Source organism: Cervus canadensis, chromosome 3 (genome assembly GCF_019320065.1).
Source record: "Cervus canadensis isolate Bull #8, Minnesota chromosome 3, ASM1932006v1, whole genome shotgun sequence".
NCBI lineage: Eukaryota > Metazoa > Chordata > Mammalia > Artiodactyla > Cervidae > Cervus > Cervus canadensis.
This window is the reverse complement of record NC_057388.1, coordinates 46292920-46314526: the sequence shown is the minus strand read 5'-3', so window position 1 is coordinate 46314526 and position 21607 is coordinate 46292920. Positions and strand designations below refer to the sequence as shown.

Below are 21607 nucleotides of genomic sequence, written 5' to 3'. Positions count from 1 at the left end.
CTAAATGATTAAGCTTCATTTACAAAAAAAAAATAGTTTGTGGAGGAAAAACACTAGCCCAATTGGGAAAGACTCCAATTTACATTCCATAATGGAAACATTTGCCAAACTTATTGATGGATGTTAAAACCAGGTCTTTGGTCTGTCTCTCAGGGGAGAACCCCCAGAACCGTAGAGGAGAGGAATGTGGCCCATTTCCTATTTTGTGTTTTGTTTTCATTTACATCTGTGGCTGTTTCTCAGTTTGAGGACACTTGTCCATGAACAGCTGGAAGCAGGCGGTATATTCAAGAGCCCTCAGCCAAAACACATTAACTCTTGATCCTTGGTGTTGTCGGGGGTGGCTGCTGGCCATGGGAATCCTCCTCCTGCCTCTGCACAGCTGTATGTCCTAAATCACTGGAGGGAAAAGTTGTTTTGTATTAATCTGAATTTTTTTTTTTTAAGATCATAAAGCTTGTCAATTTCTTACCCATGACCATTCTCACAGCTTACAGGCCAGTGTCCGTGTAGATCAGGCTATGATGGGAAACGCTGCTCTGAGTGTGAGGAAAATCATTATGAGGATCCCCTAGGGCGATGCATTCGTAAGTATTGGTTCTAAAAATGTGAGTACAGTCAACCTGGTCCTACCACAGGCTTGCTGTGAACCAACTGAATTTTAAATTCCTTTATTTGGTGGAAAATTCACAAACTTTAAAAAAAAATTTCTGTAACATATTAATAAAATGAAAGCTGTATAAACCAATTAGATTTCTTTTTCTTTTCCATTATGGTTTTTCACAAGATATTAAATATAGCTCCCTGGGCTATATAGTGTGGGCTTCCCAGGTGGCGCTAGTGGTAGAGAACGTACCTGTCAATGCAGGAGACATCAAGAGACTCCGGTTCGATCCCTGGGTCAGGAAAACCCCCTGGAGGAGGGTATGGCAATCCACTCCAGTATTCTTGCCTGGAGAATCCCATGGACAGAGGAGCCTGGCCGGCTATAGTCCATAGGGTCACACACAGTCGGACACAACTGAAGTGACTTAGCACACACACACATGTGCTATGTGGTAGGATCTTGTTTATCCATCCTATATATAATAGTTTGCGTTTGCCAGTCCCAAACTCCTAATCCATCCCCCTCCCTTGGCAACCACAGTCTGTTCTCTGTGAGTCTATTTCTGTTTTGTAAAATAAATTCATTTGTGTCATGTTTTAGATTCCACATGTAAGTAACATGTGGTATGTAAGTAACAAGTAAAGTATGGTATTTGTCTCCCTCTTTCTAACTTACTTCACTTAGTATGATGATCTCTAGGTCCCTCCACGTTGCTGCAAATGGCATTATTTCATTCTTTTTATGACTGTGTAGTGTTCCATTATAAGTTTGTGCCATGTCTCTTTTATCCATCAGCTTAGGTACATTTAGATTGTTACCATGTCTTGGCATTGTGAATAGTGCTGCTATGATCATAGAGGTGTATGTATCTTTTTTGAATAATAGTTTTGTCTAGCCATACGCCCAGGAGTGGAATTGCTGGACCATATGACAACTCTGTTTTTAGTTTTTTTAGTAACCACCGTATGGTTCTCCATAGTGGCTGGACCAATTTACATTCCCACCAGCAGTTTAGGAGGGTTCCCTCTTCTCCACACTTCTCCAGCATTTGTTGTTTATAGATTTTTCATATGTGATTTTATGTATTGTTTTTGGCTGTGCTGAGCCTTCCTGGCTGCGCAGCTTCCTCTAGTTGTGCAGAGTGGGAGCACTTTCCAGTTGCGGTGCTCCAGCTTCTCTCGTTGTGAAGCACAGGCTGTAGGGTGCGGGGGCTTCAGTAGTTGCAGCGCTGGCTCAGTAGTTCCAGTTCCTGGGCTCTAGAGTACAGCTCAATAGTGCTCTGTGGTATGTGGGATCTTCCTGGATCGAATCCATGTCTCCTGCAGTGGCCGGCAGATTCTTTACCACTGAGCCACCAGGGAAGCCCTAGACATTTTCATGATGGTCATCTGACCAATATAAGGTGATACCTCATTGTAGTTTTGATTTGCATTTCTCTAATAATTAGCAGTGTTGAGCATCTTTTCATGTGCCTGTTGGCCATCTGTATGTCTTCTTTAGAAAAATGTTTGTTTAGGTCTTCTGCCCTTTTTTCAATTGGGTTGTTTGGGGGTTTTTTGTTTTGTTTTGTTATTGAGTTGTATGAACTGCCTGTATATTTTGGAAATTAAGCCCTTGTTGATCATGTCGTTTGCAAATATTCTCTCCCAGCCCACAGATTGTCTTTTCATTTTGTTTATGGCTTCCTTTGCTGTGCAAAAGCTTATAAGTTTGATTAGGTTCCATTTGTTTATTTTCATTTTTATTTCCATTGCCTTGGGAGACTGACCTAAGAAAACATTAGTATGATTTATGTCAGAGAATGTTTTGCCTAAGTTCTTGTCTAGGAATTTTATGGTATCATGCTTTGTATTTGAAAACTCACAAACTTTAATCTTAGTTTAAAAAAAAAAAAAAGTATTTTTAGCCCTTTAAAATTTTTTCTCTTATATTAAAACTTTGCACTATATTGAATGTTAGGTTATATTAAAATTCCTCAAAGTTGTTAATATGGAACAGATTTTTGAGATCATAACTTGTAGCCAATTTTCTGCTATCTGGAAGCATGCTGACAAAAACAGCTAATTTGGATCAAGGTAGAGGCTGGGAAATGGATCATAAGAAGCTAGTAGAGCAGATGTTTCCTTAACATGGCTTTCATAACTTAGGGTCTATCACAGATTCATTTATTTATTTATTTAAAAGTATTCACAGAGTGTCTACTGGGTACTCAGGGTAGTGAACAAAGAAGGCAAGGCCTCCAAACTTGAGGAGTTAGTGTTCCTAGTGCCTTCATTCCATTTAGCACTAGTTATAGGATTTAGAGCAAGGCTATTTATATCTATTTATTCTTAATACACAGCCAGTGCTCCTGGCATCTTAAAAAAATGAGATTGTCTTTTTATTTATTTTTTGGCTGTGCCTCACAGTATGTGGGATCTCAGTTCCCAGACAAGGGATTGAACCCATGTCCCCACAGTGGAAAAGTGGAGCCTTAACCTCTGGACTGCCAGAGAATTCCCAGGGCAAGGCTGTTTCATACTACTTTCTGCAAACATGGAACCATTTTACTCCAAACTATCCAGTGCAGGGACCACTAGCTGTATTGAGCACTTGCACTGTGGCTAGTGCAAGTGAGAAAAACAATTGTTTGTTTCATTTAGTCCATTTATATTTAAATAGTGCGTGTGGTTAGTAGCTACCATATTGGACAGTGCAAATGTAGAGTCTGGGTTGGTTCTAGGAGGAGGGATTTTTTAATCTCTCTTTGAAATCCACTTCCAAAAGAAGTCAAACTAAAGAAATATCAGATGTGATGGTTTATCATTGTGGTCATTTCTATTCTATGTAGCCACATATGGAAACTCTTTCTTCCTGTCCATTCCTTTATAAATGTGCTTTTGTGGGTTTTTTTTTTTTAAAAAAAGAAAGCCTTTGGTTTTTTGCCACATTCAAAGATGCAGTTTTCCAAGTGGAATTGCTACTTTAAAAACCAGGAAGGAATGTTGGCTCTTAGAAAATCTTTCTTAGAGAGCCTATATTCCTGTGTCCCTCTAATATTTTAATAATCTTATTTTATAAAAATGATTTCATAGAGGAAACTGCAAATGGTCAGCTCAGGCTACAGACCCCACTAGTGCTCCTGGAGAAGAACAGATAATAAGGGGGAGCCTTGGCCTCCAGGTGGTGAAATGCAGAGTCCCCCCAGGGTTCCTGCAGAGGCCTCTGGACCAAAACGAATGGGCCAGACAGATGATGTCTATTGGAGGAGCCTAGTGTGCTAATCAGTTTTTATTTGTAATTGGCATTATTCCCACTCAGGCTGCCAAATGGATTTTTAAATCACTTGTTCCTTGCAGTTAAGCCTGTGGCATAGGCTAGTGATTCCCTGATCTTTTGGAAATTGCTTCAATAATAATAATAATTGCTTCAAATAACTTCAGTAGCTCTCTTCATCCTCCATCCTTAGCTGTAATCAACAACCTACTCATCTGAAGTGCATAGAGTATCAGGTTTGGGGAGAGTTTTTGTTTCTTTTTTGGCTACACTGCATGGCTATGGATCTGCTCCTAGACCAGTGACTGAACCCAAGCCCTTGGCAATGAAAGCATGCAGTCCTAACCACTGGACCACCAGGCTGTCCTAACCATTGGACCTCCACCTAACATCCGAGGTGTTTTTTTGTTTTTCTTTTAATTAAGGTGGTAAATTTAATGTTCTCCATTTTTTGAAAAAGACTTTTTTTTAGAGCAATTTTAGGTTCATAGGAAAATTGAGAGGAAGGCAGAGATTTCCCATATGTCCTTCCAGACCGTACATATGCATGCCCTCCGTCATTATTAACCTCCCCACAAGAGTGGTATATTCATTACAATTGATGAACCTATATTGATACCTTGTAATCATCAAAGCTAATAGTTTATATTAGGGTTGACTTGGTATTGGATTTAGACAGATGTCTAATGACATGTATCTATCAGCATAGTATCACACAGGGTATTTCCACTGCCCTAAAAATCTTCTGTGCTTTGCCTTCTATCCATCCTTACACACCCCTTAACCCCTGGCAACAACTGATCTGTTTACTGACTCTATAGTTTTGCCTTTTCAGAATATCCTATAGCTGGAATCATATTACAATATGTAACTTTTTCAAATTGATTTCTTTCATTTAGTAGTAAGCACCTTAGGTTCCTCCATGTCTTTTTTATGGCTTAGCACTCATTTCTTTATAATGCTGAATAATATTTAATTGTCTGGATATATCACAGTTTCTTTATCCATTCACCTAGACATCTTGGTTCCATCTAAGTTGGCAATTATGCATAACGTTGCTCTAAACACCCATTTGTAGGTTTTTATGTGGACATGTTTTGAATTCCTTTGGGTAAATACCAAAGGGAGATTACACACACACACTTTTTTGAGAACAGAACAGTCTTTCTTATGAAAGGAAGACAGCACATCCAGGCTGGGTTTCATTAAGAAAAAGTGTGACCATGGGCCTTCTTAGAGAGTCTGTGGCATGCCTGAACCACCCTGAAGGAACAGTAGCAGCCGTGCACAAGTATGTCATTAGATCCATACTCTCCACTCACACAGGTGAAGAACCCAGATGTGAACAACTCACACACTTGCAGTAAAAATGACATCTAATAATGCCCATGTAAGAACCGAGACCTGGGACCTCCCTGGCAGTCCAGTGGTTAGGACTCCACACTTGCACTGCAGGGGGCAGAGTTTCACTCCCTGGTCAGAGAGCTAATTCTGCAAGCCAAAACAAAAGCAAAAACCTGAACAAAACCCCCAGGAGCTGACTTATCTGGAGTGAAAAGAGGGATGCTGTGTTTTAATGGCCATTGCAAAGATCTCTGAAATTATCCTGCTTTAAATGTTCACCTCAGAAATGGGATTTAGGAAGTTTCTCAGGAAAGAGGAGGGGACTTTATTCTTGAGCTGGTAATGAGCCAAAGGCCAGGTGACTGACGTTCTCTGCTCCTTCTCCCATCTTTTTCAGCGTGTGACTGCAACAGGGAAGGTTCCCAGAAGCCTGTCTGTGACCAGGACACAGGCGCGTGTTGATGCCAGGAGGGCATTAGCGGCCCTCGATGTGATCGCTGTGCCCGGGGTCATGCCCGGGAATTCCCCTCTTGTCTTCCATGTCACTTGTGCTTTGATCAATGGGACCACACTATGTCTTCCCTCTCCACAGTGGTGCAAGGGTTAATTAGGCTGGCTGCTAACATGGAAGATAAAAGAGAGACCCTGCCTGTCTGTGAGGCTGACTTCAAAGGCCTCAGAGAAAACATGTCTGAAATAGAAAGGATTTGGAGACATCCTGTTTTCTCATCTGAGGAATTCTCCAAAGTCAAGGATTATCATGACTCTGTTCGGTAAGGTTTGTGCAAAAGTAATAGGTCTCCAAGTTCGTGATGTACCTTAACTCCTGAGAGCTTTAACAGCCTTCAGCTTAGAAATGTACCTTTGTTAACATTAGGAGAATGATCATTGTTCAGTTAGTAACCAGGCTGGGGATCATATCTGTCTGTCTCTTTCCTACCTAGTTAGGATTGCATGTGATTTTTCAAGATGTCATTGATTATAACAAAAAGGCAACCACAAGGTTAATTGGGAAGCCCAAACTCAGCAGAGCTGAAGGACACAAAATTGGAAATAGGAAGGTTTCTAATATACAATTTTTTTTCAACCATGTACTCAGGGAAATTTGCTTAATGTTCCCAAATTCCTCAGTTGTTTACATGCCCATACATTACTGTGAAGTTGAATAATGAGTACAATAGTTCTTTCAAAATGCAATATAATTTTTTCATTCATCAAATTGTTTTAGAGATGATGTTGATTGCTGTGGGCCAGGAGTCAGCAAGACATAGTTCACAAGCAGCATCCAACCCATCACATTTTTTTGTAGATAAAGTTTTATTGGAACACAGCCATACCCATCATTTACATCCTCTGTGGCTACTGTACCTCTGCAGTGACAGAGCTGAGCAGTTATGACAAGGATGCTGTGGCCCCCAGGGCCTGAAATATTTACTTTCTCACCCTTTACAGAAAAAGTTTGCTGACCTGATCTGGGCAAATGAGGATGAGTTGGGTATAGTTTCTACCCATCTAGGAGCGCACAGTCTACAAAGAAACCAAGAAGATTATGGTTCTGTAAAAAATATTCCTCCTCCCCAGAAAAGCTCATGGATTAAAGAATAGTTGAAGCTACAAAGTTTCATGTCATAGAAAACACAAGTGTAAATATAAGGCTATTCATTTTGTCAATTTTGTCACCAGACAAAAATTCCGGAAGTACATAGTAATTGCTTAAAAGTTCCACAGGGAGGGTGATGCAGCTCACCTGGTTAGTACAGAGGAAGGGCCACTGGCGTCGTAAACACAGCTCTAGGGCCCAGTGGTAACACGTGCAGGTCAAGCTGGCAAGTGAGAACAAGCACTTATATACCCTAGTAAAGACTCTGGGTTCCCAGAGCTCCCCACTGTTTGAGTGATGTCAGATATCCAGATCTCTATGGAAATGTCCCCACTTTAAAATACAGGCAGCTAATTCAATAGCACTTTTTAAAAGCACTGTATAGGCCAAAGAAATATTTCTGAGAATGAGCTTGTCCCAGGGACCACTAGTTTGTGGTTGTCAGACCTAGCAGATAAAATGGAACTGAGAAAGCAGAAAGGAGCCAGTCCATAGTGGATGGTCCAAACAAAGACGCTGCAAGAGCCCAGAGCAGAGCCAGAGAGAAGAAAGCGAAAGTCCCAGTGCCAGGTCTGAAATGGTAAGGGATGCCTGCCCCTTCCTGGTCCACCTGATGAACTCTTTTCCTCTGTAACAACCACCCAAACACCGCCCCCTCTCTGAAGCCTTTCCTGATGACATCAGAGAAAGGATGTGTTTCCTTCTCCATCTTTCCATGTCTTTGTAGTTCATTTGTCACTACCTCACTGAGGACCTCCTGTAGGTAAAGCTGTTTTCTCTATGTTTTCTCCAGGCCTGGTTTAGTTAAATAATAAATGTTTGCTGGGTAAATTACAAATCAAAATGTCAGTAGGGGAAGGACAGAGCACTCAGGACGTCCATAAGCATAGATTCAGAAGTCAGACTACTGCAGTTGAAATCCATCTGAAGTGTGAGGATACTTACTAATGAGGGCAATTTCTTTGTGTGTGTGTGTTTTCCACCAATCTGTCCAATGTAACACAAGCTTTGCTACATTTACTCTCATTTTCCCCTATAGGAAACAAATCATGCAACTAAGTGAGCAGCTGAAAACAGTGGATGAATTTGAAGACCTAAAAGAAACAATCCTCAGAATGAGGAATGAAACAAACCTCTTACTTGAAAATCTTCAGGAAGGAAATGATTTGCACTTCGGTGCCTGGAATGCAAGCCTCATAAGTAAGAGAAAATGTACCTTAACTGTCTTTTTCTGGACAGAAGCTGATAAAATCCATAGTGCATTCCATTAGTGAATCACCCTGTGCTTATCGCCACAGCGCCCAAGCACTTTAAAACATGAAAACATACCCATTAAAGGTATTATTTGTGCACGAATATTTCAACTTCTTAAAACATTGCAGAGACTGGATAGCATTTGCACAAAAAAAATGTTAACAATTATGCAATACTAAACATATACTAAAACCCAAAGTATTCAGATGCCAAGCCACACAAGGATCTTATGTAATCATCAGCTTGGAAATTCTAATGTGGCCATAAGAAAATGAAAGAGATATGTTTTGATACCTTCCTGAATATAAGCCACTCAGTTTCCAGCAATCATAAACACAAAAGAATATGAATCAAAAAGAACTTACATATTTCTTGTAAGAACTTTGTAGGAATTTGGAGACATGTAACACACTAGAAGGCTATAGTACATATTGCATAGTTTTTAAAAATGAATGGGAGCCACGCCAAAGCCAAGATCAACTTGGAGGAGAAATGGAACTCTGAAACAAAACTTGAATTAAGTCATATCCTCTTTTCCCATGAGATCCTTGTTATGTTTGGAAATGGACAGACATCTTGTTAACTACCAGGAGAGGCAGCACTGATCTTATTCACACAGAATCCATCCAGTTAAGAGATGAAACCTATCTCAAGGCAAAAGCATCGTCTACTTTTCCTTATCCTATGTCTGTGCTCCTGTTTGTCATCTGATCTTGAGCTAAAAGAGAAAAAAAAAAAATAGATGGCAATTATGACACTAAAGGAAGGCCTGAATTTAATGAAATCACTATTGATGATGCTTAATAAACGCTATATAAAGAGTAAGGAATTTGCTCTGATTCCTAATCTGGAAGAAGGTGCCCAGTGAAAGAATTGAAAATCCTTGAGCAGTCACCCAAGCCAGGTAGAAGAAAGCAAAACTGACCCACGCTGATCCTCTCAAACTTGCATCGCAACAGCAGTTACTGGGCTTTTTCTCAGTGCCTGAAACTGTACTGGGCATCAGAGACAGGCAGTAAATTCAGCCAGTTCTCACCCTGAAGTCATCCCAATCTCAGTGGGAAAGCCAGGCATTTATAAACAACCCCAAACAATGAAAAGACTCTGTTAGAGCATCTTCAAACTGCTTCAGGAACAAAGTAGAGAGAATGGTATTATTCCTGGGTATATTAGAAAAGGCTTCATAGAATAAAGATAAATTTGCCAGATAAATCAAGGCAGAAAATCATCACAAGCAACAGAAAGATGATTTTTGTTTGTTTAGGGAAGTAGTTCATGGTAAATAAAAATCATGACATAGTAAGAGTTCAGTTCAGTTGCTCAGTCATGTCCAATTCTTTGCCACCCCATGGACTGCAGCAAACCAGGCCTCCTTGTCCATCACCAACTCCGAGTTTACTCATACTCATGTACATTGAGTCAGTGATGCCATCCTAATATGTTATAAAAACCAGGAATGTTTAGGAGATAAAGAGTGGTTGTCATGCCTGGTTATGTCATGACTCTGGTTATGTATGAAGTAAAGATCAGAATCATGGGCCTTTGATTCCTAAAATAGTCTAAAACTCTAATATGCTATCATTTATATTAAAACATCACATTATGCTTTCAGGAATTTGTATTTCTATCAAAATACAGAGAAGTGTTTAAGAACACAGTCTCTAGAGTCACACTACCTGGCTTCAAATCCCCGCTGCATCTCTTCCTATCAGTGAGAACTTCCTGTCATCAGAGCCTCATTTTTCCACTTGTAAAATGGTGGTTGGGCTGGTTCTCACAGTGTTTTGTAAAATTAAGGATGAAAGTTGATCAGAAGGACAGCTATATAGAAAGCGCTTAGCATCGTTTGGTAGCTTAGGCGGTAAAGAACCCGCATGCAATCGGGATGGGGAACACGTAAATCCATGGCCGATTCACGTCAATGTATGGCAAAAACCACTACAATATTGTAAAGTAATTAGCCTCCAACTAATAAAAATAAATGGAAAAAAAAAAAAAGAATCCGCATGCAATGCAGGAGACATGGTTTCCATCCCTGGGTTGGGAAGATCCCCTGGAAAAGGGAACAGCTACCCACTCTTGCCTGGAGAATTCCATGAACAGAGGAGCCTGGCAGGCTACAATCCCTGGGGTCACAAAGAGTCTGACCCAACTGAGTGACTTTCACTTTAGCACAGTAGCTGTTGTCATCAGCTTCAACATCACAGGTCAGCAAACTACAGTCTGCCTGCAGATCCTACCCACAGCCTGTGGTAGGTTTTTTTTTTTCCTTTTTTAAAAAAATTTATTTACTTTTAATTGGAGGATATTTGCTTTACAAAACTGTGTTCGTTTCTGCCATACATCAATATGAATCAACCACAGGTATACATGTTTCCCCTCCCAGTCTATTTTTATAAATAAAGTTTCATTAGGAGACAGTCTCACCTATTTATTTACATGGTTACTGTTACTCTACAGTGGCAGAGTTGAGTAGTTGTGACGGCAGTGTGATGGTAGGCAAGCCTAAAACATTTATAGTCTGACCTTTGTAGAATGAGTTTGTCAACTTCTGTGCTATGTAGTGGGATAAACTTGGTTCATCATCTTAGAGTTCATATAGGTAGTCAAAATTAATACCTTACATATGTGGAGCATTTCACAGAGTATTTTTATATGATTTCACTTAATCTTCACAAATTATTATCACTAATTTACAGGAGACACAATCTAAGAGACTAACAGGTTTGCTCAAGGACATACCCACACAGTAAAGGGAGAAGCCAGCGTTCAAATCTATGTCTGCAGACTTAAACCTCACTGCTCTGTAGGTATTACATCTGTATCTATGACACAACTTCTAACTTTTCCCTGTGAAGTACAAACTCAAGGAAATGGATGTTGAATTTTTGTATTGATCATTGAGACCAAGACAGTCTAGTCAAGTTGGAGAATGATTATGTTGGTAGCCCATATATAATTTCAGTTGTTTCCATAAAATTTATCTTACCTCAATTCGTGTTGATGTAGATTTTTCAAAGGACATCAAGAAGTATTATCAGAGTTCTTTATCTACTGAAAAGAAAATGAATGAAACTACATCCATCATAAACAACTCCAAAAGTACCAGGAATGACTTACTTAGCATCTTAGATACACTAACCTCAAAAGAAGACTTGTCATTGGAGAAATTACAGCAGATCAAGATACCAAATATTCAAATATTGCAAGAAAAGGTAAATATTCATGACAGTATAGTAAAAGTATCTGTGGTGTTTACTTAATATGTGTGTGCTTGATTGCTCAGTCATGTCTGACTCTTCGGGACACCATGGACTGTAGCCAGGCTTCGCTGTCCATGGAATTTTCCAGGCAAGAATACTGGAGTGGGTTGCCATTTTCTTTTCCAGAGGATCTTCCCGACCCAGAAATCAAACCTGCATCTCCTGCCTTGGCAGGTGGATTCTTTACCACTGTGCTACCTTTGAAGCCTGACTTGATATACAAATCTTTTCTATTTCCCTCTCTAATGTTTTATTTCATTTTTAATTTATATTTTATAAGTATAGGAATAATATATAACTAATATATATTTAATCTAAAAATAATAATTTTTTATTTATTAAGTTCAAGTTTGGGAAAAATCAAAGAGTAAAGATCGTGGTTTGATTTTATTATTTTATACTATTTACTATTTCCTAAATGGTATAGACTGTGGACATTTACTCCTCCTGCTTCATAAGTGAAAGGTAGTTTTTATTTTTAAAAAGATGAAATTAATATGGAAATGCTCAATATTTTCCAAAGAAACCATAAGTATGAAAGTGTTATTGATTGACACCAGTGCTAACAGCAAATAAGTTAGATACTTATTCAGTTAGCTAGGAAATATTTAATGGGTCATATCTACATATTAAGCATGAACAACTGTTGAAGAAACACACATGAATAGAGCAGTGTCTTGCCTCAGCGAGCCTGAATGATGTTAGAAAAACACTCTACCAACAAGTTACTTTTTAACATAGATCCTTCTTCCTCTCAGGTGTGTGGAGAAGGAGAGGACACGGCCTGTGAGCGCTCATCCTGTGGTGGCCCGAGCTGTTACGGCTCCCCAACCCTCTCAAGGAATGCCCTGCAGAAAGCTCAGGAGGCAGAGTCTGTGATTCACAATTTGAACAACCAGGTTCACAGGTTGAAGAAACAGGTAAATGATGTCTTCTCATGCTTTATTTGCAAAGCTATAGCAATTTTAAAACAGCAAACTGCTTGAAATTTTTAAAATTTCCATTTATCTTCTAAGTGAAAGAATAGATTCTAGATGTTAGGTGTTCTTTTGCTTGGAAATACAGAATAAAAATAAAGTTATGAATGTTAGTTTCTCAGTCATGTCCGACTCTTTGTGAACCTGTGGACTGTAGCCCGCCAGGCTTCTCTGTCCATGGAATTCTCCAGGCAAGTATACTGGAGTGGGTTGCCATGCCCTTCTCCAGGGGATCTTCCAAACCCAGGGATTGAACCTGGATCCTCCTGCATTACCATCTGAGCCACCAAGGAAGCCCTAAAAATATAGATGTGACTATAAATGGTGATTTAGAAGTAGATGAGAATGTTGACTTATTTTCTCATATATATGACATATAAACATGTGTATATATGTGTGTATAACATAGTGTGTGTGTGTGTGTGTGTGTGTGTATGGAAAGAAAGAGAAGAGAAAAACAGAGTATATGTTCATAGGACATACATAGACATTTGATTATGATTCCTTTGTCGCAAACACTGCATAGAAAGGTATAAATTCCTAGCCTTGGAGTTTTGAAAACTATAGAAATCTCCAAGTGAAGAATAATTTTTCATAAATTCAAGAATGTGTTTGAAATTCTCCTAAATAGACAAACTTTAATGTTAGAATTTAATGTTAGAAATGTTTTTAATAGGATTATACCCTTAATTCCTTAAACTCCTTCCTAGGTTGATATGATAAAGTTGTTTTAATATTTAAGTACCTGATAACAGAATCTTAAATAATTTTAAACGATTTAAAAAATCATTTCTAAAAAATGAGTATAATAATCAGTTAGGCTTTTTGATGAATACATTATATTCATCTTGAAAGGATAAATACAAATTTAAGAGTTTTGTGAGCACATGGTGTTCAGCTTGAAAATAAGTTGGTATGTTCCCTAGTTTCCTTTTTTTTTTTTCCCGCAATATACATAGAGCCTTTGAAGAAGAAAAGCTGAAAAAAGCTGCATTTTTTAAAATCAATACGAGATAAATATTATATTAGTCAGCCCTCTTGTTTGCAAGTGGCAGAAACCAACTCCTGAACAGAAAGGAAATGTACATGCAGACATCTGGGCCTCAGAAGTGAAAGAAGGATACAGAGCCAGACTTGAAAATGGGGTGAGAACCACAGCTAAGATACACACTCCTGCACATACACACTCCAGAGCAGCCGTTTGTTCCATGAGCCTCGTCTCCATGGACCAGAGCCCCAGCTGGTCCTATATCCTTGCTCCACAGGCTCCAGAATCCAAGTTCTGGAGCAGGTCTCTGATTATAGTCAGGTTGAAGAACATCCCTACACATCCTAAATGTTGACATTTTTTGTTTACATAGTCATCTGTGGCACTAGTGGTAAAGAACCTGCTTGCCACTGCAGGAGACATAAGAGACACAGGTTCAATCCCTGGGTCAGGAAGATCTCCTGGAGGAGGGCATGGCAACCACTCCAGTATTCTTACCTGGAGAGTCCCGTGGACAGAAGAGCTTGGCAGGCTAGAGTCCATAGGATCACAAAGAGTCAGACATGACTGAGGCGACTTAGCATTCAAATTTGTATTGCCACCTAGTTTTTTCACTTATATATTATTCTTCAATGCTTTAACAAATATTCGTTGAGTACCTATTGCACGCTGGGCATTTATCTACATGCTGGGAATTCAACAGTGAACAAATACGAATCCTGGTCTTGTATCCCTGTGCTTAAATCAACCCTTAATCATTTCATGGAATGTTAAACTACTATTGTGTCCCTCCTCAAAAACCAGAAATCTCACACCATTTAAATAAGTCCCATGTTAAGTGATTATTTTTAAAAGATAACCCCTGAAGTATATAATAGCAGAATCTTGCTTAATCAACATATAAATGGAGAACTAGAAAAGGATGAAAGTTGTCATGTTGATAAAATGGTGTGCTATTTTCCTCTTGATTAGAAGGGGGAAGCATGCCAGAAGAGATTACAAGAGAATTCTTGAATCAGGAGTCGTGACAGAGGATGGATTGCAGAGAGATGTTTTAAGAGTGAAGTAATTTAGCAATCTTATTCTTTCTGAATATGGCATCAACTAATCTACATTGAGATTTCATCTGTGTAACTTGGTGCTTCCTGACCAGAGTATTTATTTCTGAAATTCTCATCTCACTTCTATGTATTCTTACTCACAATTTCTCCACTTTATTTTTTATTGAAATATAATTGACATGGGAAATTTGTATTAGTTTTAGGTGAACAACATAATGATTTGATATACGTATATATTGTGAAATGATTAGTACAGTAAATTTAGTTAACATCCATCCATCACCACATGTAGTTACATTTTCTTTCCTGTGATAAGAACTTTTAAAATCTCTCTTAGCAACTGGTATCCATTTTAAAGTTTAAAAAGTTCTAGAGAATTAAGGAACAACTCCAAAAAATTAAGGTACATATTTTTCATCATGTAAATATTTCTGTTTTGTTTCATCATTTGCCAGTGACTACCATTAAATCCTTTTCCACAGAATCTGTATGGCTTAAATTAAGCTGTTTTTTTATGGAGAAATAAAGGGAGACTTTTTTTCCCCTATCTATGTTTGATCCTAATTAGCCCTGCTTCTGTCACAATTAATTTATTCAGTGCAGCTCAACTTGTGGGTGATATTGTTCTATTGCTCTCCATTTTTTTCTCTTTCTCTCATTTGTTGGAATCCTAAGAAAAAGTCCATGACCTTTTTCAAATCATACAGTTAAGAATTTGCGCTTCTAAGTTGTAAACGTTTTAGTCCTTATCGTTTCTCCACCAAGTTTATTTTTGTAGCCTGCTCTGAGTTCAAGCTCATTTATTAAAAGAAAGAATGCTTTCTTTTTACGTGCAAAGAGCATATATTATTTGAATTTGAAGAATGTTTAAAAGAGTAAAGATTTAAACTTATGTTGAGCTTATTAAAGTTAAAATTTTAACTTATATTAAAGAAAATGTTCTCAGCTTCCTAAACATGATGATCACTGTAATTCTGTGAAATTTTCTAATACCCTAAAATACTAACATCTCCTAAAAAGAAAATTTGTATTTTCAATTTATATCAGGAAAAGTCATTGTTTTCAAATAGCAATTTTGATCACTAATAATGTTTTAAGAGAGAAGTTTACATTATTAAGAAAACAGGATGATGAAAACAACCAATATCACCTTTTAAAAGAGTCCTTTAACATGAATCTATTGTTTAGTTATCTAGACTTCTATTTTAGTTTTAGTGAGTTCTATTTGATCAGCTAAGTAAGGAGACATCCCAGAATATGCCTGATTGTTATGTTTGCCTCATTTTTGTTTTTTCTATTCCAGATCAGAAATATAAGTAAACTGGCAGAAGTTTGCAAAAAGAGTGCATTACAGCTAAGAAAGAAACTGAGGAATATGAAAAACCAAAGTGAATCTGAAGAAGAAAAAATGAATCTTCTGATAAAAAAACTGAAAATATTTTTGTTAGGTAATTTTTTAAAAATATTAGAACTAGTTTTTGTTCCTCCTCCTTTTCCCCCACCTCCCCCATCTCCTCTTCCTTTTTCTTCCTTTTCAATGTATACTGAAGCATCAACCAATTCCAAATTACATTAATTGGAAATCACATGCCTAAATCCAAAACAAGACATACTTGTTGATCTTAAATTTCTTAATGAAAACAATTGCAAACTATTAAATCTGTATCAAAAAATATGGTTCTCTATATAAGGTTAATTTAGTAATAAATCCTAGAATTTAGTTAAAATTCCAAACAAGTGAACTTAGTGTTTAAAGTTATATTATTTTTTTAAAAGGAAAATCTAACATGAAGACTCTGTCAGATTCCATAATCTGACAGAGTGAGATCAAGGTATGCCAATTGTTAGTTAGTATATCAAATACTGTAGTGAAGTGGCATCTAAAATACTGATTATTTTGGATAACTGTTATTGACTATTTTCCAAGACTCATGCTGGCTTTCTGTGCCTGCCAGACGGAGCTATTTGATTCATTATTATTATGATTATAAACTTAATATCCCTCACAGTGCCTTATTTTAGGAGAGGTTTGTTGTTTTCTTTGTTTTTGATCACCCCACGCATAAGGGATCTTAGTTTCTTGACCGTGGGTTGAACCCATGCCCCCTGCAGTGGAAGTGCATAGCTTTAACCAATGGACTACCAGGGAAGTCCCTGGGAAAGGTTTGTTTTAAACTCTAGAGAATTATCAGTTAAAGATAAAAATCAAATAGTACAGCTGGAAATTGACCTGAAACCTCACTTTCTGCAAATAATGTCATTTGGGTACAATACTACATGGAATTGATCTGAGAAAGCTTTCCCACAGCCATCTTCCAAATTCAGTCATTTAATATCTCCATATGAATTAACATTTAGGATGTCAGTTACAATCTTTGCAGTCACTTTATTAAATCTCTTTGCTATTGATTTTTATAAGAGACCCCTGTGGCCAAGTTCTATTTCATTGTTTCTAGAAATTGTATTAGCAGCTCTAATACTGATTTTCAAAATAATAAAAAAAAAAATAAGGAGTGAAAATAATCAGTAAAAATGACTAAAATAATCAGTGAAAATGACTCGGTATGAAATCAGTCAGCTGGACATTTGTTTGTTCAAAAGCAAATTTTCAGTGAGAAGCTAGATTGACTGATATTTACTAGGCACAGATCCTAGTAGATCTGTGATTTAATTTAGTAGATTTAATCTCATAATCAATGCCAATTAATGTGAGGAACACATTAGCTATTTCTGCAGATACAAGTTAATTCAGACACCAAAACTAAATATCAGAACGACCACTGCTGTCGTATGAAAATGGTAAAATACAGTCCTGAGCTCAAACAACAGATCACAAAGCAGGTTCTACCTGTTTCCCTTCTAGTTCACTGGAGCATAGAGCCTATTGCTATACTGGTCCTGGTTCTCATTGCTACTAGAATGTCACTTTAAATAGAGTCACAATAAAAATGTCACTTTAATTAGCCTAAGGAATTGGGGGCGGGGGGTGGGGGGGAACTGTGTTCAGATTATTACAACAAAAATTAGGCTAGGCATCAAGAAAAATCCTGTTCCATAAAAGGAACTTCCCTGGTCAGGGTCCCGAGATTCTTGGTCATCAGGAAATGGTACCTTTTCCCCACCCAATTTCTTCAATTTTCTTGGCTGTAAAGCCCAAATAAAAGTATTACATTTATGGTGGCCACTCTATGCAGCTCCTCTTTGACCATTTTAATATTTTCCTTGAGATCTGAATTCCTTATTAACAGAATTTTGTGTCACTTTTCCTGAAAGTGAATTTATAATCATTTAAATTTTAATTTTTAATCTCATAATCAATGCCAATAAATGTTTCATGACTGAATGTGGAATTAAGTTCACTTCACTTTTTATTAGAACTTTTCTTTTTAACAAAACAGCTACCATTTCTATAAAGAGCCAGATCCATGGTTCTGTTTAAAATACGGCTCTAATTTATTCATGAAAAATTCTTGTTGCATTTTTTCAAAAACAGTATAGGAAGTAGAACATTCACTTTGGGAATTTGCTGGCGGTCCAGTGGTTAGGACTTGGCACATCATTCACTGCCAAGGGCCCAGATTCAATCCCTGGTTGGGGAACTAAAACCTCACAAGCCACGTGGCACAGTTTAAAAAAAAAAAAAACAAAAAACCTAAAATAGTCCTTTTATATTAAAACTAGCTAAGGCAAAATGACTGCAAAGAAGATATATACTTAGGTCGTGTCACTCAAATACTGAAAGCCATCGATGGCTCCCATTGTCTTTTGAATGAAGTCCAGTTTCTTAGCCCCACATTTAGGGGCTTGTGTGATTCACTCCCAGCCTTCCTGAACTTCACCTCCTTTTTTAAAACTTTTTAAGACACTTTTTAACTTTTTCACACACTTGTTTGACACCCCCTCCACTGGCCAGCCAAACACACTATTTACCTGTTCCACCCTGAGCTTTTGCCTGCGCTGACAATGCCCTTACCCGTCCCTTCAACCCACATCTCCACAGATTTAATCTGTGTGGGCTTCTAAGACCAGCTTTGAATGTCTTCTTAACGTTCTTCCTGAAATATTTTCTCTTCCCTCTGAACACCACATCATTTTGTCTTACATTCATCACTTCTTCTCTATGAAATATCAGTAATCATCTGGAATGACTTATAATTTCCTGACTTGATGGTAAACCCCTTGGAGATCAGATCTGTATCTAATGCATCTCTAACTTCCCCATGGGACTCGGGATCTGTGCCTCAGTAAGGAGCCAGAAAGAAACGAAGAGTTATTCCCCAAACACCTACAGTACATCTCCCACTTCACTTCTCAAAGGAGGCCAATTCTATTTTCTGAAAAGCAGGGTATAGATGTATTTAGAAGTTTCTTGATAATATGTTGCTCATACTATATTTTATCATATCCCTTCTCAAAATAGGCCTTTGAGAAGTAGTATCAGATATAATTACCCTGTTATGCAGATAAGCAAAAATTGTTAACCTTTTTATTTTTTTTAATTAATTTATTTTAATTGGAGGGTAACTACTTTACAATATTGTGGTGGTTTTTGCCATACATCAACATAAATCAGCCATGGGTGTACATGTGTCCCACCATCCAGAACCCCCCTTCTACCTCCCTCCCCACCCATCCCTCTGGGTTGTCCCAGAGCACTAGTTCTGAGTGCCCTGCTTCATGCATCGAACGTGTACTGGTTATCTATTTTACATATGGTAATATACATGTCTCAGTGCTATTCTCTCAAATCATCCCACCCTCGCCTTCTCCCAGAGTCCAAAAGTCTGTTCTTCACATCTGTGTCTCTTTTGCTGCCTCGCATATAGAATCATTGTTACCATCTTTCTAAATTCCATATATATGTGTTAGTATACAGTATTTGTGTTTCTCTTTCTGACTTACTTCACTTTGTATAACAGGCAATTGTGAGCCTATGGCAGGGGGGATTAGAATAGAGTTTTGTTGAGTCCAAACCCAGGGCTTCCCTATTATCTCATTCATGGTGCTTAAATCTTTTTTTTTAAATTGAACGAAGGAAATGGCAACCCACTCCAGTACCCTTGCTTGGAGAATCCCATGGACAGAGGAGCCTGGTAGGCTACAGTCCATGGGGTCGCAGAGAGTCAGACGCGGCTAAGCGACTTCACTTTCTTTTCTTTCTTCTTTATAGCTGATTTATATTGTTGTTAATATCTGCTGCATAGTAAAGTGACTCAGTTATACATATATTTACATTCTTTTTTATATTCCTTTCCATGACAGCTTATCACAGGATATTGAATATAGTTCCTTGTGCTAAACAGGAGGACCTTGTTGCTGATCCACTCTATGCATAATAGTTTTCCATGGTTTTGAATCTTAATGACAGGCATCTAAACATTTTAATTATTTTTGAATCTGTACTTATAATAAGCAATTCTTGTGAAGGCATTTTGTAGGTCACAAAATATCCCAAATCTGTTATTCTTCATTTTTCCAACAAACATTTATACAGGTTGTGTTCATCATTACACAAACAGTGTTTCTTTCACAGAGAAGGGGAAATTGAAGATGCAGAAGAGTCTATGGGACACTTATTCTCGGGACACTAATCAAATACAAATAGATTTAACGTAGAATTCATTGTGATGATATTGACGAGATAGAGTGATAAGGAAACACAGTTATCTAAAACACATCTTCTTATTTAAGAGGAAAATGTGCCTCCAGAGGATGTAGAGAAGGTGGCAAATCGTGTACTTGACATCCACCTACCAATAACATCGCAAAATCTAACCCATGAACTTGACAAAATACAGAAACTTATGCAACTCTGTGAGGACTACAGGACAGAAGAGGACAGGCTAAACAAAGCAGCAGATGGAGCCCAGAAGGTTTTGGTGAAGGCAGAAGCAGCTAAGTAAGTACAATTAATATTAATGTTCTCCTCCTGCTCTAACAGGCAATCTGCTGAAAGGCCATCAGAAAAATATTTGCCTAAGGAGCTACAATATTCAAATGAAATTGCCCTCTGATAGTTCATTGCCCAAAATGAAGGCTAAGTTGTCTGTGGAGGTGCCCCAGAAAGCTGGGAAGCGGGGAGGCAGGGCACAACGATGCTGGTTTCCCATTTTCCTTAGACTGAGCACCCTTCCTGTAGTCTGTTACCTCTTTATACCAGTATACGCCAGTAAAAGCTGTGTGTTAATTATATGCCAATATCTTAACAAGTGGTGGGAATATCTGTGTATTTTTCCCTTCTTTTATACTGATTTTTGGTTCTTTCTATATTTATGGCAATAAACAGTACTTTGGAAATCTAAACTTAAATATATATATATATAAAAGATTTGATGGTAAGGAAGAGAAGGACTCTAGTGCCCCAAAAGTAGTACTGGAATAGAATGATATATACAGCACACAAAGTCAACTAATTCTTGCTTCTTTTTGCCCTTGTTGACTTTGCTAACCAAAGATGAGAAGCCACCTTGATGTTGATCATGGGGTACTGTGAGTCAAGGTCATAGGGTCAGTGGATGGTGGTACCGTCATCTACATCCACCATCATTTTTGGATGCCCCGAAGCAGAATTGAGACCTGAACTGTCTTCACTGTCTCACCATCCACTTATACAAATAAAGTCCCCCAAACTCCACTGAAAGCCCAGCCTCTTCCAGTTTTACTGTTTACAACTAGGAAGATTAAGTAACTACAGCACTATCATACTGCTGTTAAAAATGATGCTGATAAAGTAACATGCAGAGATTCTTAGTGTAATGTAAATACTTTTAAAAAGAAGATAACACATTATACACAGAAGAGGCTCTCAGTCATGAAAACAAAAATCTTATAAGGACAAAAATGTTAGACTATGCCATATCATAAAAGGTGGTAGAAGTATTGGTAAATTTTCTCTCCAATATTTTTTTCTTCTTTCTTCTTTTTTGGGGAGTGTTCTCTAAATGTGCTATAATGAGCAGTACATTGAAAATCTAAGGGAAAAAAGAATACAGTAAAAAGATATGGGGATGGGGGAGTTATGAGAAGGAAAGACTCCGGAACCCCCTTCTGTAACTGTAGAGAAACAAGTGTAGAAAAGGAAAGCTACGTACTGTATGATTCTTACTCTAAGACCTTCTGGAAATAGCACAACTATGGGGACAGTGGGAAAAAAAAGATCAGTGGTTGCAGGGATTGAGGTTAGGGATGAATAGGCAAACACAGAGGAATTTTAGGACAGTGAAAATACTCAGTTTGATACTATAGTGATAAATACATG

The 21607-nt window shown here is 37.9% G+C and overlaps 1 protein-coding gene and 1 long non-coding RNA gene across 2 annotated transcripts in view; one reads left to right on the top strand and one right to left on the bottom strand.

The window, feature by feature from the left end:
- Positions 1 to 21607, top strand: part of LAMB4 (laminin subunit beta 4) — a 102946-nt gene that overhangs the window by 67111 nt on the left and 14228 nt on the right. The window contains 7 exon segments of the mRNA XM_043463060.1: positions 491 to 587; positions 5604 to 5979; positions 7846 to 8006; positions 11070 to 11275; positions 12082 to 12243; positions 15653 to 15797; positions 20041 to 20248. Coding sequence (XP_043318995.1) covers positions 491 to 587; positions 5604 to 5979; positions 7846 to 8006; positions 11070 to 11275; positions 12082 to 12243; positions 15653 to 15797; positions 20041 to 20248 — 1355 coding nt within the window.
- LOC122438322 overlaps positions 21238 to 21607 on the bottom strand; it is a 43819-nt gene continuing 43449 nt past the window's right edge. Inside the window, exon 4 of the long non-coding RNA XR_006268528.1 lies at positions 21238 to 21320. This is a non-coding gene — a long non-coding RNA (uncharacterized LOC122438322). The remainder of the gene's footprint in view (positions 21321 to 21607) is intronic.